At 46.3% G+C, this 18,719-nt stretch overlaps 1 protein-coding gene across 1 annotated transcript in view; it reads left to right on the forward strand.

Moving 5' to 3' along the window:
• The window catches only part of LOC134374920 (rho GTPase-activating protein 20-like), a 100,998-nt gene extending 84,024 nt beyond the window's left edge, over positions 1-16,974 (forward strand). The window contains exons 14-19 of the mRNA XM_063093077.1: positions 699-808; positions 4,075-4,264; positions 5,434-5,548; positions 6,674-6,823; positions 12,512-12,992; positions 14,538-16,974. Of these exons, the coding sequence (XP_062949147.1) occupies positions 699-808; positions 4,075-4,264; positions 5,434-5,548; positions 6,674-6,823; positions 12,512-12,992; positions 14,538-15,717 (2,226 nt within the window). The 3' untranslated portion in view covers positions 15,718-16,974. The remainder of the gene's footprint in view (positions 1-698; positions 809-4,074; positions 4,265-5,433; positions 5,549-6,673; positions 6,824-12,511; positions 12,993-14,537) is intronic.
• Positions 16,975-18,719: the final 1,745 nt, after the last annotated feature.

An 18,719-nucleotide genomic window follows, 5' to 3' on the forward strand; every position in this document is an offset into this window, starting at 1 on the left:
GGACCAAGACCAAATGTGTTTTATTTTTAAGCTTTTGATAAACAAAAATCCAAACAGCAAATGCCCTTGGTCATATCCTGTTTGTGTCATCATCTAGTTTCACCACACTTAGCCCTGCCAGTGGTCTCCGCAGAATGGGATCTCTAAGAAAGGATATTGTACCATGGACATACTATTTAGCATGGACTTGTTTTATTCACTCCTCTATCCCTAGCACCTCAAACAGTGCCTGACATATATGTATAAATACATATAGAGTGTTGAATAAATATATATAGAATGAGCAAATGAATGATTACCAGATTATGAATCTCACAGATATCTTGGTGCATTTCCTTGGACTAGATATTTAAGGGAAAGGAGGGAAAAAAGGATTTAAGATTGTTTACTGCCAGACCCTATAAAGTACCAATTTGCTTAAAATACATAAAACAGGAGGTTTTGGCCCAAATAGGTTGTCCTTTATCTTTCTCACCATCATCCAAACTTTGGTTGTCCAAATGGTTTTTGTTAGAAAAAAATAAAAGCACGTGTTTCCATGTGCAGAAGTCAGTGGAGAGCAGGCACAGAGCTCTGTGTAGTACGAAGAAGGGAGGACTTCACAGAACTTTCAACAAGATGTTTTCTTTCTTATTTCTCCAATACATATTTGGCATGAGAATAATGATTTAAAATGTTTGTTTTTCCATCAATGTAAGGAATTTCTGCGAAATATTCCTGGAAGCATTTTTTCATCAAATCTCTACGATCACTGGGTCTGTGTAATGGATCAAGGAAACAATGAAGAGAAAATAAATACAATTCAAAGGTAATTATTCTAATTTGGTCATGTCTCACAAATACTTCTACAAAGCTTTTATAAGCTTGTCTATTAAAATAAGGACAATTATCAAAGTCATGGTCCCAGGGACCAGTTTGAAAATAGATTTATGCTGGCTTCTGTCATTGTTATTGTTTCTTTCCCTCATCTTATTAACATGGAATACTTGAACATTGTATACCTTCTGTATATCTGAATCTGGTAGGAAATGAAAAGCATTCGTTTACTACCTAATATGTAGGCCCAATCTATAGTTTATGGTCTTAATTTTAGTAAATATCTAACTAACCAGATGACTCCTTATTGTCTTCAGCAACCGAAGTGATACAGAGAAAATGACCTATTTTCTCCCTTCAAGGAACTCACAGTCTGCAGTCTGATAGAGTAAAGTAGATAAATTGTGAATTACAATGCAGTATAATCTGTGCTGTAAAAGATACTAGGAGAAAACCCGAGAATCCCAATATAATTTCTTTGTGTGTGCTTGTTTAGTACAGTTTTTTCTTGAGCAACTTTTAAACATGAGTGCAGATCAATCAGTTGTCTCTCCATCAGACAGAATTTTTCAAGTCTGTAGACAAGTATTAGGTACACTGCTATCAGTTATCTATAACATGTGGAGTAGTAAAATAGCTCAAAGGCTCAGAGCCCCCATAGAAACAGATAACCCAGAAGCATATGCTAGATGACTTATTTGCCATTAAATACACCCAGTAATCTTTTGGTCTGTTTCAAATCTCTTCATAACTTATCTAACAAAATATACTCATTGTCAGTCCATTGTACTGAAGAAAGACCTCTCTGCTGTTTGTGCAACAGGAGGCAGATTACCTTATTCCCCCCAGGTTGCAGATTCTTATTGAAAAAAGCAGTAGTCATGAATATCAGCTTATCTGTTTTCCAAATGGTAGTAAAAAACATTTTTGGTGAATGATCATTTAAAAATCCTGTATCAAGTTCTGGTCAAGATGGCAGAATAGACGGTCCCCAGCATCTCTTTCTCCCACAAATCAACAAATTTACAACTGTAAAAATGTAACATCAGCCAAGCTGGGGCTGCTGGAGCTCAGGGGAAGAGAAGGAGAGACCTATGGAGTTCATGAAGGTGGGAGAAACCATGATGACAGAAAGAAAAAACTGCTCTGAGCATTTCATGCTGCAGCCACTTTAAGGCTGGAACTGCTGAGTGCATGAAGCAGGAGCCGGTAGAAGCCACAGCTGTGTCCTTCAGATGGAGTTACTTGGAGGCAGCAGGGAGGAAGAAGAGGGCCTTGGTGGCCCCCAGGAGAGCAAGACCACTAATTGGGTTCCCGTGGAGCCACGCAGGAGGAGCCAGAACAGCTGAAAAAGGGGAGCCATTCAGAGGCCAATGAGTCATCGCAAGGGACCAGTGCAGGCCCCGTCCCATGGGAACTGTTTGGAGCATGGGCAGTGTGAGAGACAGGCCCACCAGGAGAACACTGGGACACAGCAAGGACAGCCGATCTGACCCCCAGTCAGCACAGGACCACTCAGAGGAGACTGGTCCGGAATGCAGAATTGTATGGGGTGCAGTTTGATGGAAGAACTCAGGCCTAGATCATAGTTTCTACACCACCCAGGTGCACCAGGTCTCTGGAGAGGCGGAAGTACCTATAAGGTCAACCATTAAACCCTGAGCTGCAAGAAAAGGCTTCCCTAGGGAAACAGCAACAAAGCAGCAATTTAGCTCAACCACACAGCTCAAGTACTGATTCCCATAGGAAGTGGGATGAAAAGGACAAAAAATTAGTTCCAGCCCAGGCATACCACCAGTGCCTTGGTGTCTGCCAGGGGACATGAGGCATGGAGTGGGGACTGGACCCCCCTCCCACAACCAGGCACACTGTGCCAGCACCTCAGGGCCTGCCTGGGGACCCAAGGCATGGAGAAGGGGACCAGAACCCCCAACCACAACCAGACATACCGCATCAGTTCCTCGGGGCCCACCCGCTGACCTGAAGCATGGAGCCAGGGACCGGAACCACCTCCCACAACCAGGCACCGCTCCAGTTCCTTGGGGCCCACCTGGGGACCCAAGCTATGGAGCCAGGGACCAGACACTCCTCACAACCAGGCACACCAGCAGCACCAAGAAGCATGCCAAAAACATCACCTCCATGTGGGTGGCCCATCACAGCCGTCACAATAACCATGGCTGCCATGAAAGCAGCTAGATGTCACAACCACCATGCAAATGGTCCACCAGCCCCTGGAATGCACTGACACAAGGAGAGTCACCAGCAGAGATAAAGAAAAGAGGAGGACGTCTCTCTCCACAAAGCCCATTTCAGAGTGACAGAGAAGCATCTGCTCTATGATGATATTGGGGGACCTGATCACACCTCTCAGCATTGGACAGATCATCTAGGCAACAAATCAACAGAGTAACCATTATTCTTTAAGAAGGAGAGAAGAAATCTAGGGTAATTACAGGGGGTATGGGGAGAGATTGGACAAAGGGTGTAAAGAATAATTATGATTTGTAACAATACTTAGGCTAGTAATATTGCTTGGTCAACATATCTCTATGTTGAACCCCCAAAATATGTATAATCAATTTTGATTCAATAAAAATGAAAAAAATATATAAAATCCCTTATGAATGACAAAATGAAAACAGTAGAAAATGTACTATTGTAAGCTTGACATATATGTGAAAGTGATACCAATGAAACAGAGATTTGGGACAAAATTGGCCTTGGAAGCTGGTGTAGCAGAGCATAAGCTTTCAGAATAGACCTGAAAGTCTTAATAGCTAAGGTTTGGGTTCTCACCAAGAGACAGCATTTCTGTGTTGCTACTTGGAAATAAAGAAGCACTTTAAATTTAATCATTGTTAAAGTTTATCAGAAAACTTTGTGGGTTTTGGTTGAGAATATTCTGAAATGTTATAGGATTTGCCTCAGCTAAAACACATTGTACTAGTTTCAGGGAAATTTTTCAGGCAGCACTTTTTTATGGGACATTTTTCTGCATTCTTTTACATTTTCATTGGGTTGTGAAGGCAGTGTACAAAAAAATAAAATAAATCCCCAGTGCTTTTTAAAATTTTCTCTTTCTGTATAGGCAGTCCTCACTTTGTATGGTACCACGTTAACGGAAATTCCTGCATATCTGAACTCTGTTCCTGATTCACCCCCTTGACTTGCACAGTTCCTTATGCAAAGTTAGGGTTGCCCATCTTTACAAGTTTTTTAATGAAATGTTTAAACAGCACATTTTTCTGTCTTTAGGCTATTAGACCAGCTTCCAAGAGCAAATGTTGTTCTCCTAAGGTATCTTTTTGGTGTATTACACAACATCGAACAACAGTCCTCGTGTAACCAGATGACTGCATATAATTTAGCTGTGTGTATCGCTCCAAGCATACTTTGGCCTCCTCTTTCCTCCAGGCCAGAAGTAGAAAGTGAATTTACAAAAAAGGTAAAGAAGTTTCTCATTTTTATGCCCTGGGGGACTGAGTCCCCAATTTGAAACCAAAATTCAGAGCATTAATTCTGAAAGACAGTTTCTTAATTAACTTAAGCACACCTCCTTATAAACTGAGTCTACTGATTATGAAGTGTTTTATCCTATCCTAATAGGCTATAGGAAGGTGATTGTTAAGCAGAAAAGAGATTGCACTTGGATTTCTTCTCTTTTCCCTTTAAGGAGGCTAAACTCTATGACTGACTTAAACCATAAAGTGATAATAAAGCAGTTCATATGATTATTAAATTAAAAAAAAAACCAAGGACTTTGGAGTTAGACAAGCCAAGGTTTAATTCTCAGCCCCCCATTTGCCAGATGTACAGTCTTAGGCAAAGTCAGTTATACTGAGCCACTATGTCCTCATCTGAAAAATGGAGGTGGTGATAATACTGTAGTTACTTGAAATCACACTCCTGTAGTGCCTGGCAGTTAATAAAGGGTTTGGGGATATTAGTTTCCTTTGCTCCCAACATTCCTCCTGCCCCTTGGCCTCAGCTTCTGGGGTAAGAAACTACAGAAAGGTTCCAGTACATCTCAATGGATGCACAAAGCCCCCTAGTAAACTCTTACCCCCACAAGCACTTTCAGTTCGGAAGCTTATGGAAGGCAACAGTGGATAAGCTAGTCAGACAAGTGCATAGGTAGACACTAGTCAGGAAAAACACAAATGTTCTTTCTAGCTGTCTCTGTCCTTCACAATATACCCACAGAGGAGCCCTCTTCCCAAGCTTAGGACAAGCTGTCCTTTACACAAGAAGTACTTTGCATAAGTCTTTATCTTGTAATAATACTTTACAAATTTTAATAACAAAATATATTTCTTCATCCCAAACACCCTATAGAGAATACTTGAAATTATCCTAATTTTACAAACAGAGCTATTGGTATAAAATGTTAGCATTAAGCCAAGTACACAAATAATTTTAGGCCACTGATTAAAATTAAGTTCTATGTCCAAACTTCTCTTGAAAGTATTTTTTAGGGGAAAATTTTGTATACTTTTAAAGCATATAAATTTCTCAGGATACTTTAGTATTTTTTGTTAAAATCAAGATTCACATAAAATGTGATTTATAAACACGTTATATGAAAAGTAGCAGTTCATTCTCCCTTTTTTACAGGTTCCCCTGCTTGTACAGTTTCTGATTGAAAATTGCTGCACGATATTTGGTGAAGAAATTACTTCCCTCTTAGGAGAGACTTCAGTGAGATGTGACACTAGAGAGAATGCCTCAGGTATTGTGAATAATTGGGTTGGTTTTTGTGAGAAAGAGAGATTTTGTCTGTGAAGATGCTGGGACAGTGGTTGCCCAGAAGCCCACAGCAGCTGAGGTGAAAGAGGCCTCTGACCTGGGTCACTGGGGCCCAGGGCCTCTGTTCCTTCCTTAGAAGTCCTGCTATATAGGTCAGGGTATATTAGCAGTGTGGTGGGGTTAAGAAATGTGTAAGATGAGGTCCCAGCCTTCAAGAAATGTTTAATGGCAGCGTGCTGGGGCATTATAGTTTGAAGCTTTTTTTTTTTTTTTTTTAGTAAAACTTTATGAAGAATCCTACTATATATAATAGAATTGCTGTTGTTAAAACTAGGGTAGAAGGCCCAGAGGCAGTAGATGCAGACCTGTTTTTTGTTCTTGTTTTCCTTTTTCTCCTTCCTCTTACTGGTCCCCGAGACACCTCAGGATTCTAGTGTGCTATGAAACAGTTTGAAAACTAGCATCATTTTGTGGGGGAAGTGCTGAATTCAAAGACATACAACCTTCCAGAATTCCTCTACTGCCAGTTATGTCATCCTTGACCAATTATTCTATGCCACTGAACATCAGTATCTTCATCTGTAAAATGTGGAAAACAATAAAATCTAACTTAATGATTATTGTAAAGGTTAACTAAGGTAATGGATATTAAAGAACTTTGTAAAAGAGGAACTAATAGGGTTAGTAAATGGTTTCCCCAAGACTACACTTAATCATGTATAAACACCAACAATCCATGTTGAAGGCAGTCTTATTTGGAATCTGGGTATACCTAGTATTAATTCCCTTATGCTGTTGTTTTGGTTTGGGTTTTTTTTTTTAACCTTTTCATGGTCTTATAACATTTTCACTGTTTTGAGAAAACCTTAAGAAACGTTTTGTCAGGAACTGAGATAAGTTTAGTACAGTATACCCCAACAGTTTATTTTTCTTCTGCACTAACAATTGAGAAGATTGTGACAGAATCTTTCTTTCCTGAGAGTAGAGATTTGAACACTCTATGTGAAAAGAGAATTTAACTAAGCACCATAGTTTGTGTTTAAGGCAGCTTGGGCTATATTTATGGTAAGTAAATATGTTAACCATGGTCTGGTTTTTTTTTTGACAGCTATCTCTTGCTTCCAACCAAGTGACTCTTCCCATGACAGCTTGGAAAATGAAGTAAATGGGGATGTGGATGCTCCATGTAGTGACTTGGCAAATAAACTTGACCAGAGTAGCAGAAGGATGGACTCTGTCTTAACCCTCAGTGACCATAGTCTTGACCAGCCTAAGGCCGAAGGCCTTGACCAGCTTGAGGCTGAAGACCTTGACCAGCCTGAGATGGAAGACCTTGACCAGCCTGAGGTTGAAGGCCTTGACCAGCCTGGGGCAGAAGGCCTTGACCAGCCTCAGGTCGAAGGCCTTGACCAGCCTGAGGCCGAAGGGCTTGACCAGCCTGAGATGGAAGACCCTGACCAGCCTCAGGCCAAAGACCCTGACGAGCCTGAGGTCGAAGACCCTGACCAGCCTCAGGCCAAAGGCCCTGACCAGCATCAGGTCGAAGGCCCTTACCAGCCTGAGGCGGACGGCCCTGACCAGCCTGAGGCCAAAGGCCCTGACCAGCCTGAGGCGGAAGGCCTTGAGCAGCCTGAGACCGAAGGCCTTGACCAGCCTGAGACGGAAGGCCTTGACCAGCCTGAGATGGAAGACCCTGACCAGCCTCAGGCCGAAGGCCCTGACCAGCCTCAGGTCGAAGGCCCTGACCAGCCTGAGACGGACGGCCCTGACCAGCCTGAGATGGAAGACCCTGACCAGCCTGAGGTCGAAGACCCTGACCAGCCTGAGGCTGATGGCCTTGACCAGCCTGAGATGGAAGACCCTGACCAGCCTGAGGTCGAAGACCCTGACCAGCCTCAGGCCGATGGCCCTGACCAGCCTCAGGCCGCAGGCCGTGACCAGCCTGAGGCGGATGGCCTTGACCAGCCTCAGGCCGAAGGCCCTGAACAGCCTCAGGTCGAAGGCTCTGACCAGCCTGAGGCCGAAAGCCCTTACCAGCCTGAGATGGAAGACCCTGACCAGCTTGGGGTCGAAGACCCTGACCAGCCTCAGGCCGAAGGCCTTGACCAGCCTCAGATGGAAGACCGTGACCAGCGTGAGGCCAATGGCCTTGACCAGCCTGAGGTCGAAGGCCTTGAGCAGCCTGAGATGGAAGACCCTGACCAGCTTGAGGTCGAAGACCCAGACCAGCCTCAGGCCGAAGACCCTGACCAGCCTCAGGTTGAAGGCCCTGACCAGCCTGAGGCCGAAGGCCCTGACCAGCCTCAGGTTGAATGCCCTGACCAGCCTGAGGCCGAAAACCCTTACCAGCCTGAGGCTGAAGGCCCTGACCAGCCTGAGGCCGATGGCCTTGACCATCCTGAGGCTGAAGGCCTTGACCAGTCTCAGGTCAATGGCCTTGATGAGCCTGAGGTTGAAGGCCTTGACCAACCTGAGATGGAAGACCCTGACCAGCCTGAGGTCGAAGACCCTGAACAGCCACAGGCCGAAGACCCTGACCAGCCTCAGGCCGAAGGCACTGACCAGCCTGCGGCGGACCGACTTGAGCAGCCTCAGGTCGAAGGCCCTGACCAGGCTGAGGCCAAAAGCCTTGACCAGCATGAGGCAGAAGGCCTTGACCAGCCTGAGGTTGAAGGCCTTGACCAGCCTGAAGTTGAAGTCCCTGACCAGCCTGAAATGGAAGGCCTTTACCAGCCTGAGGTCGAAGGCCCTGACCAGCCTGAGGCCGAGGACCCTGACCAGCCTCAGGTCAAAGGCCCTGACCAGCTTGAGGCTGATGGCCTTGACCAGCCTGAGATGGAAGACCTTGACCAGCCTGAGGTCGAAGGCCCTGACCAGCCTCAGGCGAACGGCCTTCACCAGCCTGAGGCCGAAAGCCTTGACCAGCCTGAGGCGGAAGGCCTTGACCAGCCTGAGATGGAAGGCCCTCACCAGCGTGAGATGGAAGACCCTGACCAGCCTCAGGCCGAAGCCCGTGACCAGCCTGAGGCGGAAGACCTTGACCAGCCTGAGATGGAAGACCTTGACCAGCCTGAGGTCGAAGGCCTTGACCAGCCTGAGGGTGAAGGCCTTGACCAGCCTGAGATGGAAGACCTTGATCAGCCTGAGATGGAAGGCCCTGACCAGCGTGAGATGGAAGACCCTGACCAGCCTCAGGCCGAAGGCCGTGACCAGCCTGAGGCAGAAGGCCTTGACCAGCCTGATGCCGATGGCCTTGAACAGCCTGAGGTCGAAGGCCTTGACCAGCCTGAGATGGAAGACCTTGACCAGCCTGAGGCAGAATGCCTTGACCACCCTGAGGCCGAAGGCCCTGACCAGCCTGAGGCCGAAGGCCCTGACCAGCCTCAGTTCGAAGGCCCTGACCAGCCTCAGGCCGTAGGCCCTGAACAGCCTCAGGTCGAAGGCCCTGACCAGCCTGAGGCCGAAGGCCTTGACCAGCCTGAGATTGAAGACCCTGACCAGCTTGAGGTCGAAGACCCTGACCAGCCTGAGGCCGAAGGCCTTGACCAGCCTGAGGCGGATGGCCTTGACCAGCCCGAGGTCAAAGGCCTTGACCAGCCTGAGGCGGATAGCCTTGACCAGCCTGAGGCCAAAGGCCTTGACCAGCCTGAGATGGAAGTCCTTGACCAGCCTGAGGTCAAAGGCCTTGACCAGCCTGAGATGGAAGACCTTGACCAGCCTCAGGTCGAAGGCCCTGACCAGCCTCAGGCTGAAGGCCATGAACAGCCTCAGGTCGAAGGCTCTGACCAGCCTGAGGCCGAAGGCCTTGAGCAGCCTGAGGCGGATAGCCTTGACCAGCCTGAGGCCGAAGGCCTTGAGCAGCCTGAGGCGGATAGCCTTGACCAGCCTGAGGCCGAAGGCCTTGAGCAGCCTGAGGCGGATAGCCTTGACCAGCCTGAGGCCGAAGGCCTTGAGCAGCCTGAGATCGAAGACCCTGACCAGGTTGAGGTCGAAAACCCTGACCAGCCTCAGGTCGAAGGCCCTGACCAGCCTGAGGCCGAAGGCCCTGACCAGGCTGAGGCCAAAAGCCTTGACCACCCTGAGGCGGAAGGCCTTGACCAGCCTGAGGTTGAAGGCCTAGACCAGCCTGAGATGGAAGACCTTTACCAGCCTGAGGCCAAAGGCCTTGACCAGCCTGCGATGGAAGACCCTGACCAGCCTGAAGCCAAAGGCCTTTACCAGCCTCAGGTCAAAGGCCTTGACCAGCCTGAGGCTGAAGTCCTTGACCAGCCTGAAATGGAAGGCCTTGACCAGCCTGAGGTCGAAGGCCTTGACCAGCCTGAGGCCGAGGACCCTGACCGGCCTCAGGTTGAAGGCCCTCACCAGCTTGAGGCTGATGGCCTTGACCAGCCTGAGATGGAAGACCCTGACCAGCCTCAGGCCGAAGGCCCTGACCAGCCTCAGGCGAACGGTCTTGACCAGCCTGAGGCCGAAAGCCTTGACCAGCCTGAGGTCGAAGGCCTTGACCAGCCTGAGATGGAAGACTTTTACCAGCCTGAGGCCGAAAGCCTTCACCAGCCTGAGGCGAAAGGCCTTGACCAGCCTGAGGTCGAAGGCCTTGACCAGCCTGAGATGGAAGACCTTGACCAGCCTGAGATGGGATACCTTGACCAGCCTGGGATGGAAGACCCTGACCAGCATGAGATGGAAGACCCTGACCAGCCTCACGCCGAAGGCCCTGACCAGCCTCAGGTTGAAGGCCGTGACCAGCCTGAAGTGGATGGCCTTGGCCAGCCTGAGGCCGATGGCCTTGAACAGCCTGAGGTCAAAGGCCTTGACCAGCCTGAGATGGAAGACCTTGACCAGCCTGAGGCCGAAGGCCCTGACCACCCTGAGGCCAAAGGCCCTGACCAGCCTCAGGCCGAAGGCTCTGACCAGCCTGAGGCCGAAGGCGTTGAGCAGCCTGAGATGGAAGACCCTGACCAGCTTGAGGTCGAAGACCTTGACCAGCCTCAGGCCGAAGACCCTGACCAGCCTCAGGCCGAAGGCCTTGAGCAGCCTGAGGAGGACGGCCTTGACCAGCCTGAGGTCGAAGGCCTTGAGGAGCCTGAGGTGGATACCCTTGACCAGCCTGAGATGGAAGGCCTTGACAAGCCTGAGGTCGAAGGCCTTGACCAGCCTGAGATGGGAGACCTTGACCAGTCTGATGCTGAAGGCCTTGACCAGCCAGAGGCCGAAGACCCTGACCAGCCTGAGGCCGAAGGCGCTGACCAGCCTGAGGCCGAAGGCGCTGACCAGCCTGAGGCCGAAGGCCCTTACCAGCCTCAGGTTGAAGGCCCTGACCAGCCTCAGGCCGAAGGCCCTGAACAGTCTGAGTCCGAAAGCCCTTACCAGCCTGAGGCCGAAGGCCTTGAGCAGCCTGAGATGGAAGACCCTGACCAGCTTGAGGTCGAAGACCCTGACCAGCCTCTGGCCGAAGGTCCTGACCAGCCTCAGGTCGAAGGCCCTGACCAGCCTCAGGCCGAAGACTCTGACCAGCCTCAGGTCGAAGGCCCTGACCAGCCTGAGGTGGAAGGCCTTGACCAGCCTGAGGTGGAAGGCCTTGACCAGCCTGAGCTGGAAGGCCTTGACCAGCCTGAGGCCGAAGACCCTGACCAGCCTGAGGCCGAAAGCCCTGACCAGCCTGAGGCCAAAGGCCTTGACCAGCCTGAGATAGAAGACCCTGACCAGCTTGAGGTCAAAGACCCTGACCAGTCTCAGGGCGAAGACCCTGACCAGCCTGAGGTTGAAGGTCCTGACCAGCCTCAGGTGGATGGCCCTGACCAGTCTGAGGCCGAAAGCCTTGACGAGCGTGAGGCTGACGGCCTTGATCAGGCTGAGATGGAAGTCCCTGACCAGCCTGAGGTCGAAGGCCCTGACCAGCCGCAGGCCCAAGGCCTTGACCAGCCTGAGGCCGAAGGCACTGACCAGCTTGAGGCGGACGGCCTTGACCAGCCTCAGGTTGAAGGCCCTGACCAGCCTGAGGTGTATAGCCTTGACCAGTCTGAGGCCGAAGGCCTTGACCAGCCTGAGCTGGAAGGCCTTGACCAGCCTGAGGCCGAAGACCCTGACCAGCCTGAGGCCGAAAGCCTTGACCAGCCTGACATAGAAGACCCTGACCAGCTTGAGGTCGAAGACCCTGACCAGCCTGAGGTTGAAGGCCTTGACCAGCCTCAGGTGGATGGCCCTGACCAGCCTGAGGCCAAAAGCCTTGACCATCCTGAGGCCGAAGGCCTTGACCAGTCTCAGGTCGAAGGCCTTGACGAGCCTGAGGCTGAAGGCCTTGACCAGCCTGAGATGGAAGGCCTTGACCAGCCTGAGATGGAAGACCCTGACCAGCCTGAGGTCGAAGGCCCTGACCAGCCGCAGGCCGAAGGCCTTGACCAGCCTGAGGCCGAAAGCACTGACCAGCCTGAGGCGGACGGCCTTGACCAGCCTCAGGTCGAAGGCCCTGACCAGCCTGAGGCCGAAGGCCCTGACCAGGCTGAGGCTGAAAACCTTGATCAGTCTGAGGCAGAAGGCCTTGACCAGCCTGACGTCGAAAGCCTTGACCAGCCTGAGATGGAAGACCATTACCAGCCTGAGGCCAAAGGCCTTGACCAGCCTGAGATGGAAGACCTTGACCAGCCTGAGGCCGAAGGCCTTGACCAGCCTGAGGCCGAAGGCCTTGACCAGCCTGAAGCGGAAGGCCTTGACCAGCCTGAGGCCGAAGGCCTTGACCAGCCTCAGGTCAAAGGCCTTGACCAGCCTGAGGCTGAAATCCTTAACCAGCCTGAAATGGAAGGCCTTGACCAGCCTGAGGTCGAAGGCCTTGACCAGCCTGAGGCCGAGGACCCTGACCCGCTGCAGGCTGTGGACCCTGACCAGCCTCAGGTCGAAGGCCCTGACCAGCTTGAGGCTGATGGCCTCGAGCAGCCTGAGATGGAAGACCTTGACCAGCCTGAGGTTGAAGGCTTTTTAACCCCGAGTGACTTTGACTTAGATCAGTCTAAAGATGAAGACATTCAAAGGAACCAGCCTCTTGAATCCAAGCTGATGACCGCTATAGTGATGTACAGAGAGGCTCTTCCACTGCAGGAGCATTTCAGTGCCCCATCTGACTTGTGCTCACCCAGCTACCTGTCCTCAGATGCAACAGATGCTCCAAAAACCCTGAGTCGACTCCAGCGCTGCTCGAAGCCCTGCACCAACTATCTAGATTCTAAGCTTTCCTCTCTCAGGGAGTTTTATCAGAAAAAGTTATGCAAGTCCAGCCATGTTGCAATTTTCTCTCAAAAAGATGAGGATTATCTGAAGCAGAATCAATCTCTCCAGGAAGGGGATAAGACATGTTTTAAACAGAGTTCAGTCACAAGCACTAATGTCAGCAAGGAAAATGCCACCAATCAAAACATTAAGAAGAAAAGCATGTCTGGTACTGAAGCAAATCATGAAGAACTTTTCCCTAAGTCCAAGATATGTTTTAAACAGAGTTCAGTCACAAGCACTAATGTCAGCAAGAAAAATGCCACCAATCAAAACATTAAGAACAAAAGCATGTCTGGTACTGAAGGAAATCATGAAAAACTTTTCCCTAAGTCCAAGATATGTTTTAAACAGAGTTCAGTCACAAGCACTAATGTCAGCAAGGAAAATGCCACCAATCAAAACATTAAGAAGAAAAGCATGTCTGGTACTGAAGCAAATCATGAAGAACTTTTCCCTAAGTCCAAGATATGTTTTAAACAGAATTCAGTCACAAGAACTAATGTCAGCAAGGAAAATGCCACCAATCAAAACATTAAGAACAAAAGCATGTCTGGTACTGAAGGAAATCATGAAAAACTTTTCCCTAAGTCCAAGATATGTTTTAAACAGAGTTCAGTCACAAGCACTAATGTCAGCAAGGAAAATGCCACCAATCAAAACATTAAGAAGAAAAGCATGTCTGGTACTGAAGGAAATCATGAAAACCTTTTCCCTAAGTCCAAGATATGTTTTAAACAGAGTTCAGTCACAAGCACTAATGTCAGCAAGAAAAATGCCACCAATCAAAACATTAAGAAGAAAAACATGTCTGGTACTGAAGGAAATCATGAAAAACTTTTCCCTAAGTCCAAGATATGTTTTAAACAGAGTTCAGTCACAAGCACTAATGTCAGCAAGGAAAATGCCACCAATCAAAACATTAAGAAGAAAAGCATGTCTGGTACTGAAGGAAATCATGAAAAACTTTTCCCTAAGTCCAAGATATGTTTTAAACAGAGTTCAGTCACAAGCACTAATGTCAGCAAGGAAAATGCCACCAATCAAAACATTAAGAAGAAAAGCATGTCTGGTACTGAAGGAAATCATGAAAAACTTTTCCCTAAGTCCAAGATATGTTTTAAACAGAGTTCAGTCACAAGCACTAATGTCAGCAAGGAAAATGCCACCAATCAAAACATTAAGAAGAAAAGCATATCTGGTACTGAAGCAAATCATGAAGAACTTTTCCCTAAGTCCAAGATATGTTTTAAACAGAGTTCAGTCACAAGCACTAATGTCAGCAAGAGAAATGCCACCAATCAAAACATTAAGAAGAAAAGCATGTCTGGTACTGAAGGAAATCATGAAAAACTTTTCCCTAAGTCCAAGATATGTTTTAAACAGAGTTCAGTCACAAGCACTAATGTCAGCAAGGAAAATGCCACCAATCAAAACATTAAGAAGAAAAGCATGTCTGGTACTGAAGCAAATCATGAAGAACTTTTCCCTAAGTCCAAGATATGTTTTAAACAGAGTTCAGTCACAAGCACTAATGTCAGCAAGAAAAATGCCACCAATCAAAACATTAAGAACAAAAGCATGTCTGGTACTGAAGGAAATCATGAAAAACTTTTCCCTAAGTCCAAGATATGTTTTAAACAGAGTTCAGTCACAAGCACCAATGTCAGCAAGAAAAATGCCACCAATCAAAACATTAAGAACAAAAGCATGTCTGGTACTGAAGGAAATCATGAAAAACTTTTCCCTAAGTCCAAGCCAGTGTCCTTTTCTGTGGCATCATATAGTCATATGTCCTCACAAGATCATTCCAGGAACCAGCCCTTTGATGAAGATACATCGGGATACTCCCTGCCACACACAACAGGTACCCTCAAGAGTTCAAGGACACACTGGCACTGCTCAGAGCCCAACATAGATAACCAGCACAGCAAACTGATCTATCTCAGGGGGATTGATTCAAAGAAACATAAAACCAGCTGTGAAGCTGGTCTCTTGCAGGGAGAGGAGGATTATCTCAAACAGCATAAGTCTTTGCAAATGGAGGGTCAAAAGCTTATTAATCAGAGTTTGGTCATGGGGATTGAGTTGGGCAAGAGTAGTGCCACAAACCAAAACTCTGAGAAGGTTTTACCCCCAAGATTAAGCCTTTGCCCAAAGACTAGCTGTTCCAGCTCATCCTCCCCAGGCACTTCCGCATCTGGCTCATCAGCGAGCTGTCAGGACAGTCCTTTTTCTCAGATTTCTGAACATTCCGTGTTTACACCCACTGAAACTCCCTCTCCAATAGATTGCAATTTTCAGGCTCAAAGAAAACAGGGAGAGCTTTCTTCTGACTTTAGCAGTTCCAACTTCATTTCTGGAATGCCTGGTCCGTCATCAGGGCAGGGCAGCAGCCACCTCATCAATACAAATAAGGATAGTGGAGGGTGGCATTCACGAATGCGTTCTATAACTCTTCACCTCAACACATGGTTGAGAAATGGTATAGCCAGTTTGAGAAACTGGTCCCTCAAAACGAAAGCAAAAGCAGCCAGGCCAGAGGAAAATAAAATAGGTTCTCTAAAAGGACTTTCAGAGCCACCTCCTCATGCTTCTGGTGTTGCAGAAGCCAACTCACTGGAAGAGAGACAGAAAGACATGCCCATGAAGGCAGTGGAAGGACTTGGTACTGTGCAGACAACCCATTCATATAATTCTTCTCCCTCCCAGGAATCAGAGAGACACAGCAGCTCTCCATTCAGCCTAGTAGACAGCGCACTCAAACTGTGTATGAAGTCCCACAAGGAAGTCAAGCTTGTAGGTCAGGGCTTTTCTAGAGTTCTGCGTTGGGGAAGAGCCTCAGCCGGCTATCAGAGAATGGAGGATATGGCCAGCCCAGACATTTAACCAAAGACATTTAACCACAATGAGGATCCGACATCTACGAGAACAAGAACTGGGCTAATAATATAAAGATGATAGTTATGACCCCTTTGTACAAGATATCTGGGATAGGTAGCATAAGGATAATTATTGCTAATACTTATGAATTATTGCTAATACTTTCATGAATTTGAAAATGCATGATGTAAAATCACAAGCAGAGCCCCATTTAAATCAGTCATCTTACTTTTAGCCTGAGCTATACCTTACTGTTACCTAGTGGCAAATGTGACTTATGGTATCTGCTGGTTTTGAGGCAAAAAGAATTATGTCTTTAAAGCTACTTTTGCAAGTTTAAGGTCAAAGAGGGAAACAAGCTACACAACCTACAACAGGATCTTCCAAATAAATTGAATGTGTCAGCCATCTGGAATTCTTATAAAAATTGATAAATTCCCCCAAATTTAAAGATAATAAAAGCATATACTTAATTTAGCATACTACTGAAACTGCCTATAAGACTTTAAAGGCAGTAAAAGTATTAGTCATTTCTGAATCCTAAATGCCTGTATTTTACTTTCCTGCCAGTTTATTCAGTAAAAACTCAAAATGGGTTTTAAACATTGGTTTTAGTAAAAGAAACCATAAAAATGTATTTGAGCCTGCACCATATATATAATTAAGAAAAAACTTTTGAAGATCTTTATGTCTTATTTCCTGTTTTCTTTAGATGTCAAAATATTTGTCAGCAGTTATATTTTCTCTTTCACTAATCTATCTTCTGTATGTAACAACTAGCAAAACCTGAAGAAAATGTAATTATCAAGAAATTTTATTAAAACCCTGCTACAGCCTGGCAGTTCTATGCCACCCTTCTGGGGCTCACCTGCTGATTATGTGTTGAGAGGATAGGTCACCTTCACTGTGTTGGTGGGCAATTGGTGGGTTCATTGCCAAGGATGCATCAGGTTTTAAAAGTAGGATGAATTCTGTGATGGAGATCTCGATGAGAAAATTGGTTCGTTATCTGAATTTCCGTAGATAAATGGACTGTACTTCAATCTGGGATTTGTCACTATAGGAATGATAGAAGCATGGGGCATGAAGAGTTCATGCTACAAAGGGAAATGACTATGGTGAGAACACAGATCACCACAAAATAGAAAGCAGGAAAGGAAACTGAGTAGGCCAAGTTGAGGAAACAAGGAGTTTATTGTACTTGACGAAAAGCAAACCCTGATGAATGACAGCCAATAAACGTTAAATGTATGAACTGTATAACTCTGCCATCTCATTTCTTCTCTTCTACCTACTAGTTCCTCGAAGACCCTAGCTCAATTAACACTGGTAAAAAAAGGTTATCTACCCTTGCTCTGGTCTTTCATGTTGCCAGGCACATTACAGCACCTAGGTGAGCTCTTGCATATTTACTATTCAGTTTTTCTGATTTTCTGCAAACCAAAACAGTAAATGTTAATCCAGTCTAGTCTCAGTGTCTGTGTGTTTGGAACAGTTCAGTGAGTGATTATCCTCAAGTTCTCCCCTAACTACATTTTCTGGGGAGGAGAGTGGAAAGGCCATGCACTTCAATATAATATTTAGTAAGTATACCGTCCCCTCACCACCTCAGATTTTATTACTCTGGGAAAAACAAATCTTGATCATGAAAAACGAAAGTAGCCAACTTAATATATCTGGAAGCCTTACATAGATAATATTCCTGACCTAAGAAAGGAATATTTTCTCTACAGCATAAACAAATGAGTTTAATTATGGAATGTATTGAGGACTTAATATTAAGTAATTCATTATTTCAATTGCCTGTACTAAGTATGATGGTTAATTTTATATTTCAATTTGATTTGCCATGGGGTGCCCAAATTAAATATTATTTTTGAGTATGTCCATGAGGGTGTTTCAAGACAAGATTAGCATTTGAATCAGTAGATTCAGTAATATGAGTTGCCTTCCCCTATATGGGTGGGCATCATCCAGTTTATGGAGGGCTTAAATAGAGCAAAAGGCTGAGGAAGGAAGAATTCGCCCCTTCTTTTCCTGCCTTCCAGGTGGACTGGGACATTCACCTCATCTTCTGTTCTTACACTGGGATTTACACTACCTGCTTCCCTGCGTGTCAGCCCTTCCTATTCAGACTAAGTTTCATGACTGGCATTTTCCAGGGCCTCCAGCTTGCAGATGGCAGATCGTGAGACGACTTAGTCTCCATAATGTTGTGAGCCAATTCCTTATTATAAATCATATTATGTATACAAGTATACATAACATATAAAATTATAAAATCAGTGCTGTTTCTCTGGAGAAACTTGACTAATACACTAAGGAAAAGTTGCATTAATAGATGATAGGTTGATACAAAATATACATTAAGGCAAATTAGTATTAGTAAACAGGCACTTTCTTATAATGTTATAATTTATTTTAATGTGTATATTAGCATGATTTTCATGGTTACAAGTTCTCTACTCATTAGTCTAAAAGTCAGTATCAATGCCATTATTTAACATGTGTTTGGAGAATCCAGAACAATTTGAAAAGAGAAAGAAAATTGAGATATAAAGATTATAAACATTGCCATTGTTTTCTGAAACTGAGAAAAACACTATGATTCACCAAAATATCTAGGAACAAAGTAAACACTTGGAACAGTAGATATAAAAAGGATACCACTGGGCCAGCCCCGTGGCGCACTCGGGAGAGTGCAGCGCTTGGGAGCGCAGTGGCACTCCTGCCGCGGGTTCGGATCCTATATAGGAATGGCCGATGTGCTCACTGGCTGAGCGCGGTGTGGGTGACACCAAGCCAAGGGTTGCAATCCCCCTTACCGGTCACAAAAAGACAAAAAAAAAAAAAAAAAAAAAAGGATACCACTACTTTTGTTATGAAATATTCACGAGAACGAAGTATGAAAACAGAGGAAAAAGAAAGAGAAGGCAGTAGCTTTAAGAATTTCAAGCACAACAGGTAACGAACATAATTAAAGCAATGCCATACTAGTGAATTTACAG

The sequence above is a fragment of the Cynocephalus volans genome, chromosome 4 (assembly GCF_027409185.1).
Source record: "Cynocephalus volans isolate mCynVol1 chromosome 4, mCynVol1.pri, whole genome shotgun sequence".
NCBI classification, from domain to species: Eukaryota; Metazoa; Chordata; class Mammalia; order Dermoptera; family Cynocephalidae; genus Cynocephalus; species Cynocephalus volans.